This window comes from Engraulis encrasicolus, unplaced genomic scaffold (assembly GCF_034702125.1).
Source record: "Engraulis encrasicolus isolate BLACKSEA-1 unplaced genomic scaffold, IST_EnEncr_1.0 scaffold_108_np1212, whole genome shotgun sequence".
Lineage (NCBI taxonomy): Eukaryota > Metazoa > Chordata > Actinopteri > Clupeiformes > Engraulidae > Engraulis > Engraulis encrasicolus.
Window position 1 is genome coordinate 140,001 of NW_026944559.1, and position 11,617 is coordinate 151,617.

General features: G+C 44.7%; 1 protein-coding gene across 1 annotated transcript in view; it reads left to right on the forward strand.

The window, feature by feature from the left end:
• The window catches only part of LOC134442038 (BAH and coiled-coil domain-containing protein 1-like), a 129,854-nt gene extending 122,018 nt beyond the window's left edge, over window positions 1-7,836 (forward strand). Inside the window, exons 26-30 of the mRNA XM_063192383.1 lie at window positions 1,127-1,899; window positions 2,112-2,693; window positions 2,991-3,557; window positions 3,737-3,973; window positions 4,323-7,836. Coding sequence (XP_063048453.1) covers window positions 1,127-1,899; window positions 2,112-2,693; window positions 2,991-3,557; window positions 3,737-3,973; window positions 4,323-4,547 — 2,384 coding nt within the window. The 3' untranslated portion in view covers window positions 4,548-7,836. The remainder of the gene's footprint in view (window positions 1-1,126; window positions 1,900-2,111; window positions 2,694-2,990; window positions 3,558-3,736; window positions 3,974-4,322) is intronic.
• The last annotated feature ends 3,781 nt before the right edge of the window (window positions 7,837-11,617 follow it).

Genomic DNA, 11,617 nt, shown 5'->3' on the forward strand with positions numbered 1-11,617 from the left:
CTGTCGGTTTACAATCCTCAAGACACACCGGAAACACACACAAGCGACACACAAAAACGTAATACACTCGCACATACTGTATACACGCGTACAAATGACACACAAAAGCCACACGCATACACACATACCGTATACAGTATATGTGCGCACACACAGACACAGACACAGACAGACACACACACACACACACACACACACACACACACACGCACAATGGAGGGAATCAAGTGTACCCCACCTCGCCATCACTGTTCTCAGCCCTATCACTTTCACTTGAAATATTGGTAGGCTTGCTCAGGTTTCTGCTGAGATCAAGCCTTTGGGGTTTAGTGTGTGTGCATGTGTGCTTGCGTGTGTGCGTGAGTGCATGGACAAGTGTGTCCAGGTGTACCACTTTGGGAACTCACAATGATGTATTGATCATCTTCACCTTGGTCTTGGTCATTCAATTGATCAATTTTAAATGCTCTCCATCTCTGTCTCTGTCTCTGTCTCTGTCTCTGTCTCTGTCTCTCTCTCTCTCTCTCTCACACACACACACACACACACACACACACACACACACACACACACACACACACACACACACACACACACACACACACACACACACACACAAACACACAGACACACACACCCACCCTAACGGTACATACACACCGACATATTCGCTTTCGCTTAATGTGTCCGGGAGCATTGCGAGTCCGAGAGGTTCACGGGCTGCCTTGCACACTGCACAGTCAGCGTCCACGTTCAATCCGCGGGCTGCAGCCATTCATTTTCAATGGAGCCCACTCATTGAACGCGGACGTCCGCGCAGGAAAATATTTCAAGGAGCATCGCGGACATGTCTGGTCGGGCCAGACATACGCCTACACCGTGCTGTCACCTTGCTCCTGTGTGCAAGGCATCATCTGTTTACATGTATTCTAACTGTTTCGGACTGATACCGGACACGTTCAGTGGACGATAAGTGGACGTCCGCGCTTGTGGTGTGTATGAACCGTAACAGGAAGACTATCCTTAACAGGTGAACCGCAGACTAATTCACCATTTTTTTTATCTGCCCTCCTCTCTCCCCCCTCTCCATCTCCTCCCCTTTATTCTTTGTCATCTCACCCAACAGGGAGACCAAAGCTTGTCCACTCAGGATCAAAGCCTTGCAACATGTCCGATAGCGTCACCGAGAGAGGCAGCGGCACTGGCGGTGCCGGCGGCAGCAACAGCGGTGGTGGTGGTAGTGGTGGAGGTAGTGGCTCAGCAGCTCCACTCTTGGGCTGGCCAGCCATGTCCATGTCGTCCCGGAAGCGACCCCTAGACCTCTTCCACTTCAACGGCCTCCCCAAGAAGGCTCCCCGGGGCCTCCGCGACCCCTCGGACATCTTCGGCCACCCCCAGTCCCAGTCCTCCTCCTCCGCTCCTCCTTCCGCCATGTCCCTGCCCACCAAGAGCATCTTCAACTCCCCCTTCGAGGTGGACTCCTTCAGCAGCATTGCCAACGGCTACGCCTCCTTCGGGAGCCAGCATCAACACCACCAGCACCCGCACCAGCACCATCATCATCATCACCACCATCACCATAACAACCACCCACATCATCAACAGCCTCTGCAGCAGCAGCAGCAAGGTGTGGCACTGCCAATGGGTCACAAGAGTGGACCTTTTGCGAGGGGACGAAAGCCAGGGGACAGGAAGGAGCTTCTGGTCAAGCTGGACCATGAGGGGGTCATGTCACCTAAGACCAAGAGCAGCAAGGCGCTGCTGCTGCTGGGGGCTCGTGAGTCATCTTCAGGCTCCAGGATGGAGAGGGGGTTCAGTGGTGGAGGTGGTGGGGGCAAAGGCATGAGACACGTGCCTCACTCCCACATAGGATACTCACATCCTGTGCTCATGGTGAAGGTAATTATGCTTTAACTTCTGGTATATTGTTTCTCCTTCTTCTTCTTCTTCTTCTAATGTTATAATGTTTTATCATGATGAGGTCAGCGGGGCGTTGGCAGACTCATGATGAGGCCATAACAGGATGTTCAAAAAATGTGAGAACTACTGGAGTAATAGAAACAAAACACATTTTGAAGTATCCTAAGAAATTAATGTGTTTTGATTTGAAGGATGGCAAGAAGGGCAGTGGAGGATCTCGTTCCAGCCTCATGATGATGAAGGGCTCCCACCACACGAGGAAGCCCCACCATCATCATCCACACGGCGGCGCCGCCGGGCTCCGCATGGGCGAGTTCGGCGAATTCGGCGCCACTTCCTCCCACAACTGCCACAGCGACTGTTCCTACTCCGACATGGACGAAGACGAAGAGGAGGAGGATGACGAGGAGGAGGAAGAAGAAGATGAGGAGGTGGTCCGGGAGGAGGTGCGAAGGAGGAGGGCAGCGGCACTGGCCGTGGTGGCTCGTGGAGACCTGAGGAGGAGCTCCCAGCCGCCTCCTCCCCCAACGTCTGCACCTCCACCACCACCGGCTGCGAGGCCATTCCTGGCCTCTCGTCTCTCCGTGTCCTCCTCCTCCTCCGGATCTTCCTCTGGCTCTTCCAGTTCCGGGTCCATGTCCTCCGGGTCAAGCCTCTGCTCCTCGGATAACGACTCCTCATACAGCTCGGACGAGGAGCAGGAGGAGGAGGCTTCCAGGTTGATGCTCCAGGGCTGCCTGTCCTCCTCCTCGCGCCATCCTCTGCTCCAACAGGTAAAATCATGATTACTGCATTATCACAACTGTCAACATAATTCTGCATAATATTTATTGATATACGTATATTCTTTTTGTTTTACCTTATTTACTTCACTGTGCAATAAGCAACTTGTTGCTGTCCACACCACAGTATGTACTAATGTTGTCCAGGATGACTTTTGTCTAGGCACTAAAGATGGAAATTATCCTCATGGCTATTATCTTGTACATTTTTCCATTTTTAATGTTGTTATTAATATACACCTGTATGTTGTCCCTGTGTTAAACAAATAAAATTTGATCTTTAAACAGCAACAGCAGCAGAAACAGCCACAGAAACAGCAGCCTCAGAAACAGCAGCCACAGCCTCCGCAGCAGCAGCAAGCACCACCACCTACACAACAACAACAAAAACAACAACAAAAACAACAGCAAAAACAACTACAACAACAACAGCAGCAGCAGCAACAGCAGAAACCACAGCCACAGCCGCAACCACAATCTAAACAGCCCGCGGAACCCACCACTCCCACAGGCAGACATGGCGGCTTCAGCTCCAAAGCTGCCATGGTTTCAGGGTCAAACTCTAAGGCCATGGCGAACTCCAGCAGTGGTGGTGGTAGCAGCAGTGGTGGAGGTGGTGGTGGAAGTGGAGCCCAGAAGCCAATGCGGAGGAAAGAAACTACCTCCAGTAGTGCTGCTGCTGGTGGTGGTGGTGGTGGTGGTGGTGCGGCAGCAGTAGTGTCTTCAGCTTCAAAGGCCCACAGAGAGGCACCCAACACCAAGAAGCAGAAGGCATCGTCCCCGGAGAGCTCTCCAGCCACCTCCCCCTTCATGCCAGGCAGACACCTGTGGAAGTGGTCAGGGAACCCCACTCAGGTGAGATCTCTCACTTTGCTGCTGTTCACTGTCTGTCTGTGTAACACAGATTACAAAATACACAAAAGTTTTTTAAAATACGTACTTTCATGTATTTGAAATACTGCCCAGCTCTGTTTGTAAAAGTATTTAGAATTCGTAATAACATCTGTGTTTCTCATTCTCCTTGTCCTCGGCAGAGGAGGGGTATGAAGGGGAAGGCCAGGAAGCTCTTCTACAAGGCCATCGTGAGGGGCAAGGACACCATCCGCATCAGCGACTGCGCCGTGTTCCTGTCGCCGGGGCGACCGCACCTGCCTTACGTGGGCCGCATTGAGAGCATGTGGGAGTCCTGGGCCGGCAACATGGTGGTGAAGGTGAAGTGGTTCTACCACCCCGAGGAGACCCGTCTGGGCAAGAGACACCGGGATGGCAAGGTGAGACCAAAGATAGTCTCGTAGACTAAGATAAGTCAAAGGACGCCTAGCGGGATAGCAAGGTGAGACCAACGATGGTCTCTTAGACTAAGATAAGTCAAACCACGCCTAGTGGGATGGCAAGGTGAGACCAAATATAGTCTCATAGACTAAGACAAGTCAAACCATGCCTAGTGGGATGGCAAGGTCAGACCAAAGATAGTTTCGTAGACTAAGATAATCAAACCACACCTAGCAGGATGGCAAGGTGAGACTCTACCAACTACTGTCCTGATAGTGCACATAGTGTTGGTTCTAACTCAACTTTCTCTTTCTCCCTCTCTTTGTCTCTATCTCCGTCTTTACCCAGCATGCCTTGTACCAGTCGTGCCACGAGGATGAGAATGACGTGCAGACCATCTCCCACAAGTGCCAGGTGGTCAGCCGTGATGAGTACGAGCGACTGAGCAGAACCAGGAAGTCCAGTGGCAGCGGTAGCAGTGGCCACGCCCAGGACCTCTACTACCTGGCCGGGACCTATGATCCTACAACAGGCCAGCTAGTGACCGCCGACGGGGTCTCCATCATCTGCTAGAGGAAGGAGAAGTTAAAGGTCGTGCAGAGGTCGCACCAAGGTCACATGAAGTTCACAAAGATGTCAAGACCTCTACTTCCTGGCTGGTACCTACAGTACGGCAACAGGTGACCGCCAGCAGGGACTCCATCATCTGCTAGAGGAAGGAGAAAGAGGTGATGGTCAAACAGAGGTTATGCCAAGGCTGCATGGATGTCACACAGATGTGAAGATGAGAGAGAGCTACTACTGATTGATAATTCAGACATCACTATGGATATCAATGGATGAAAAAATACATTGAAATGTAGATGGATACCCCAGCCGCACTTACTGTACTTCCAGCTACTCCTTCCAGCTCCACAGTATCCACCTGATCCAGATTTGGATTCATGGAGAACTTGTGAAGAGCAGGGGTTGGGTTTCTTGCTTTGGAGGTGTGGATCAGCCATAAGATTGTGTTCGTGCCATTGATAGAGCGTGGAGTGTTTAGATGTGTGGTGCGTTATGTCACCTGTTGTTAGATGGCACCATTAGGCTGGGTCCTGGGGTACCCGTATCAGAGAGTGACGGGCCATGGATCAGCTGGGCTAGAACCAGCTAGAATCTAGAACCAGTCAGACAGCTGGAACCCTAACATCGGGAATGGAACAGAACTCAGAGGAACACAGTCAAGCACTGGAGGCTTCTACGAGACAAGGACATTGACAATGTTAAAATAAATGTAAAATAAACAAATGCATATATACAAAGATATAATGAGATAAAATAAAAACAATAAGCAAGAGAGCTGATTGGAAGATCGGTCCGTGGAGAGATGCTAAACTCGCTACACTGGTCTTACAGGTCATAAACTGCTCCATCAGGACCAAAAACACTGTACAACTGGGGTGTAATGTTGTGTTTGTGTGAATGCCCAAGGATGTGCGTATGTTTGTGAGAGAGAAAGTATGTGTGTGTAAAGAAATGAGAGGGCGATACTGTATATAATGCTGTATGTATGCATCCCCAAATGGCCCCTGACCACAGGCTGGGGGTAGGAGAAATAACAATAACGCGCTGGATGTTAGCTGAATTCGGGACTGGTCAGGGCCAGCGTGCAGCCAGAGATGTCGGTATGTGAATGGCCACAGCGAGACAGGAAAGATGGGTCGACACGGTGACAGCGGTGGCACTTGTGGTGACCCATCTGCCGTCTACGTTGTGCCATTAACAACCGGTCTCTACAACGCAAGCTCCAGTCTGGGATTTCCGGGGATTGTTTTTTGTCTGTTTTTAAATGAAAACATGCCCAGATAGCTAAAAATATATAGAGTCGATAAATATATAAATATATATATAGGTATTTCAGTTCATGAACTGAACTTTTTTGTTGCATCTTTGAACAAAAAAAGGAATGTTTTTTTTCCAATCAAGCCATACACTTCAGTACCTCTCTTGTATCTTCTTATTCAGGTGTACAGTTGTACAATTATTTTATTTCTTAACATGTGTGTACATATATAAAAAGGCGTAAAACTGTATATATGATATAAATGAGGAGAGAAGTCTCCTCATTGCTCTTGATTGTGTTATTTTTTTAAATGAAATGAGAGAACTGTTAAGTTTGGTCTGGATACTTTGTTTTATTTTTTTGTTATAATTATTATTTTTTTTACTGTCCGCTCTCTTTGGAGGACACTGGCAGCCATCTTAGCTTGTTTATTGCTGCCGTCCCTGCACTGCACATGGCGTTTCGTTCCAAGGACGAAAGGTCATTCTAAGAGGTGAAAAAGAGTTGTGAAAAGTTGTAAATAAGGACGGGGACAGGACTGGTGTAGTCCTGAGACAGCATAAAAGAGTAGATAGAGAGAAAGCAGGGAGGAGAGGAGAGGAGTGTAGATGGGGGAATTTAAAAGGCTTTTAATGTTCATGATCATTGCTGTCTGTCAGTGTCTTTAATCTGCTATTTAAATGGCTTTTTTGTGAGTTACTCCAATTTCACTTTTATTTTATTTCTTGTCACACAGTTGCTTTGTGGAGTTTGAGAGGACAGCCAAAGGCTGGGGACACCACTTTTCTGGTGTGAGATACTTGAGGACAAAAATAGTGAAGAAGAAAATGATCTGCAGCCATTGTTTCTTGAAGAGCTCACTGAACCTGAAGTTTAACATGATACCAGTCATGGATGAGATGAGATAAAAAGAAGAAAAATATATCGGGCCGTGACGCAAAAAAAAGTCCAAACCAAAGCACCTGCCTAAGGTAACTTTTCATTAGAATGCAATAATAATGTCTATATTAGAAAAAAAGAATCATTGAATCAGAAATATTAAATGGGACCCCTGCAATGCAACGAAAAGACGGATGTACTTTATCTTTAAAAAGACAATGTGCATGATTCACCAATGTGCATTGCAGTGTCTCTGTAGCTGGTGTGAACGGGCACTCCTATATACCTGTTGCCAAACGTTGTGGCAATGTCGCAGAAAGGTTGCAAAGACGCTGCGTGCTATTGACATACATATAGGTTGTGCTACAACAAAGGTCAGTAGGGCGTTTGTGCACAGCACAGAGTGAAGGACAATCAGTGCCCGAGAAAGTTGGCAGTTGGTTTTTTTGTTTTGCGAAAGTACTAAAGTTCAAAACATGTTACTTCTTGTCACTTTTCCTCCTACTTTGCCAAAAATTGTTTCATTATTTTTTTTTAATTGAAAATGTTTTTCTTTTTTCATTGTCTCTGTGTCTTTTTTTGTTATTGTCGCTGTTCAATATGCAAGCCTGTGAGGACTGTTCAGTGTGGACTTGGAAGGAAGAGGAAAGAGATGCCTTTTTAGTTCTTAACGTTGACTAACTTTTTAACAACATTGTTGCTGTTACACTGCAAAAAAAATCATATAAAAAAAATCTAACAAAAACAAAGCAAAAGCTTTAAAAGAAAATCATGTGAAAATCCACCTAATGTCACTTTTTGGGGTCTATAAAAAGAGATGATTTAAAAAAATGGTATTTTCTTAATTAAACAAAACAAGTTAATAAAATAAATAAACAAATAAAACAAACACTGGATTCAGCTCTGGATATTATGAGAAGTGACACCCTTCCCAATCTGAGTGTGGGTCTGTTGACCCCCCGAATGGGGATAGGCTACGTGTTCACGAGAGACCCACTGGCGCCTGATTTTTAAGGTTGATATACTTTGTGACATTGTCGGAGATTTAAAAAGAAAAAACACACAAAAGAAGAAAAAAAAGACTCTAAGATATTTCCTCTGTTTAAAAAAGCAAGTTATTTATCTTAATTTTATTGCCTTTGTGTTGAATTTCATTAAAAAAAAATGTCAAACTACTTTCTGAGTGTGTGTCGTGATGATGATGATGATGATGATGATGATGATGATGATGATGATGAATATAATCTCTGTTATCATTTATTGTTGTATTAAATAATTTTAGAAAGGGCTTTTAAAACCAATACTCAGACTTAAAAACTTCAACGGAGATTTTTCTTTAGATATTTGTTCTGTTCTCCACCTATGTCTCTGTGTACATCCCAGAGGTATGCTCACCCATAATTAGTGTTCTGTTAGTGGTAACGCTAACTGATTATGCGCTTGTGTGTGTTTGTGTGTTTTGAAATTTTTAAGCACAATCATGGATATTTTTATTCAAATTCATTTTTGTAGATTTTTCCGTTCGTCACCCATGTCTTAACAGGGTTGCACAGCGGTCTAATGTGTGTCGTCGGAATGCCAACCCATAATTAGTGTTCTGTTAGCGCTAACGCTAATGCTAACTGCTAACATGAAATGTCAGCCAACAAGCATTGGGTATTGATGAGCCCCTGTTGCCACGGTGACCTTAAGCTCCTCTTCAGTGGGCCACCGAGACATCTGGCCAGCTAAGGTCACACCACTCCGGGCCTAGAAGGTCACAGCATGCCAATAGCCCCTACGGACACACACACACACACACACAGGCAAGCATGCATATGCAAGTGCAAGAATGCTCACACACACACACATGGTGGAAAGAAAGTTGGTACATGAAGAAATCGAAGGAGATAGCAGTAGACAAGAATAGAAAGGGAGAATGTAATAGGTACGCAAAATGAGATAAAAAAAAGGAACGCACATGCATACGTAACACAAATACTGGACTAAATAATGAATATAAAACGAACAGTGTACTTGTAACTAGTAGTTGGACCGTTAAGACACGTTATGAATGTGTTATGACACATGTTATGAATTTGGTGTTACCGGAAGGGCAATGACCAAGTCGTAGTGCATTACTAAAGGCCCTGTGTTGTACTACTATTGTTAACTTTTCAATGGCTATTACAGCGTTCTACTGGAACGGTATGCATTATGGGGCTGCAGAAGGATCAGAAGTCAGTGTTTGGACTCAAAAGAAGAAAGAATAAAATGTAGAAGAGTAAGGTATCCTCCGCGTTCCTGCGCGTCACAATCTGGTGCGTCATGGGGGAGGACTAAGTTCAAGTATGGAAGAAAGTCACCGGAGCGTCTTCAGATGTGGAAAATATTTGTCTTCTTTATTAGAAGCAGTGCCAAGACTGATGTTTCAACATTGTTGAAGAAAAAATGAAATGTTTGTCTATCCATCATTTGCATTGACGTCACAATATTACGTAATCGTTTTTGCTGGACGGCAGAAGTACACATTCGTACATAGGAATTATGCAGACGAAGACAACTTTGACCATAAAATACCAAAGAAAACCGTAGTTCTTGTATTTTTAAAAAACGGGATATGTACCTGGCGTTATCAGGCTAGGTTGGCCACGGTGGATGTGTTCAAATCATAGATTTATTAAAATGTATTCTGCTCCACTAGGTGGCATAACGGGGACGGGCGGTACGGGAAACTGGGAGAAGAAGAGAAAGTTGTTGCTTGCTTCCAGCAATGAACTTACTCTGCCTGCGATGTATCTTTTTTATCCCGTGTTTACTTTCGTGTTTACAAACCTCTGCATTGGCAAAATACTAGCACCTTAATGCACCGTTTCTTCGTTGGTGGCTGGGCACCGCGGCTGGCATCCTCTCGTGGCATGGCACAGGTAAGATAATGCTGCTAACCTAACTTACTACAAGACGGACGGTAAATTTTGTGTCAGGCAATTTGCAAAGTGGTCTTTTGAAAAGCATATCTTTTCATCTCGGATGTATCTTGTAGGTTAACTTGGATGCGTTTCGTTTCATCCAAGTGGATTTCATTGTTGTTTCAGCCACGTCTGCCCAATGTTGTGAAATATAATTCTATGTCCTGTTTACATGTCCATTTGTACCGTATTTTTTATTATTGACCACTTATGTTACCAGTCCACTGTCCTGTCTTGCACTTTCTGTCTGTCTGTAAATTGCCAGTCCTGTCTATTTCCTGGCATGGTAGAGAGAAAACCTTGGCTAATTTCGTTTCCCTTGTATGAGTCATACAGTATGACCATGAAGAAAGTGACAATAAAAGCTGACTTGACATATACTTCAATGTTTCAAATCGGTGTTACATCGCACATGTGGAAACACATAGGGCAGAATGTCGGTTACATACTTTGATTAGTTTAAGCGTAAATAAATCATTTGAAAAGATGACCTTCACAAGAGAAAGAAAAGCACAACAAACCTGTTATTTATCTTTATTGTTTTTATTGTTAATAACAGGTTCATCAGTCAGGTGGTCAGCACCCAAACTAAAACCATGAGTCATGGTGGCCAGGATGACGTCCAAGAATTGCATCCCAGCAGCACGGGTAAAGACATGACTAGTAAGTTGGGATGAGTGTTATTTTCTGACATTTTACATCACATTTTAATTCAGACAATATTGCCAAGGGAGTTAATTATTCAGTACTGTACCGGTACATTACAAATGCATGGCTAGATTAATTTAAATAGCATGTTTGTCTTTTCTTTTTTTTTAATTAGATGGGGGAGCCAACATGAAGAGGTGTCCAGAGAGGCTTCTTTCGCTTGGGCTTTGCAGCAGCACCAGGACCTCACCATCAGTGATGCTGGTTTCCTCATCCATCGGGCCTACCCTTACATTCCTCCCCTGATGCACTGATCACCTGTACCAGTTGTTGGAGTTTTCAGCAGGGCTCTAAATTAACTTTTTTCATCACTAGCCAAAATGGCTAGTATGTTAATCTCCAAACATACCGGTACATTACATAATGGGTCAAAGTGCCAAGTATGTTTTCTTTTCTACCGGCCAAACTTAATTTTCCCCAGCATTTGGCTGGTGTGCGCCTGGTTGTCATTGATAGTGAGTAGTTGTGATAATAAATAACTGAAATGATGAAGTCCATCCAGACATGTCTTGCTTATTTTATTGTACTAATACAACAACGTAGAACATTTTCTGTGAAAGTGAAGTAAAAGCCCAACTGGGAAACTCAAACTCTAACCGTTTACCCATGACCGCCTGTCAATCTTCAGTCTAGTCTAACTAATTATATTGTCTCCACTAAATGTATATCTCAGGTGCATGGGTATACTAGTATGGGGATAGTGTTGTATGTAAATAATATTAACCCATTTTAGCCGGCACCTGCAAAAAATGCCAGCTAATTGCCTATGCCCTTTTTAAGAAAGGTGCCCTCATCCTATTAAAAAAACCAAATAACTAAATAAGTCTCTGAAGCACATACAAACATGATATGAGTTTTAAAAGCCAAGACCATCCTCTTGGAACATGTTAATTCGGCTCTAACATACCCACATTTTTAATCTAAAAAAATGTCATGCCTGAATGCTGTGTCGCTCCAGGCACCTAGGTCAATACAACGTGTACACAGCATCCAGCATCAATGGGTTGACTATTACAGGCCTAGTTCAGATAACCATTTATTAATATAAATAAGTACTTGCACGTCTATTGTACATGTCCACCCCAGAATAGATATCCCCTCCCATCACCTACATAACCTTGAAATGTATTTGTACTTTGTGTCTAAAAATAAACTACTACATTGAGTTGGTGTGATTAAGAGGTTGAAATCGGCTAAACTTGGCTTGGTGTGCTGGACCTCTGGCTCTTCCATACATCCAATCTGTCATGACATCAGATCATCGCTCTTCTCATCTGGAGAAA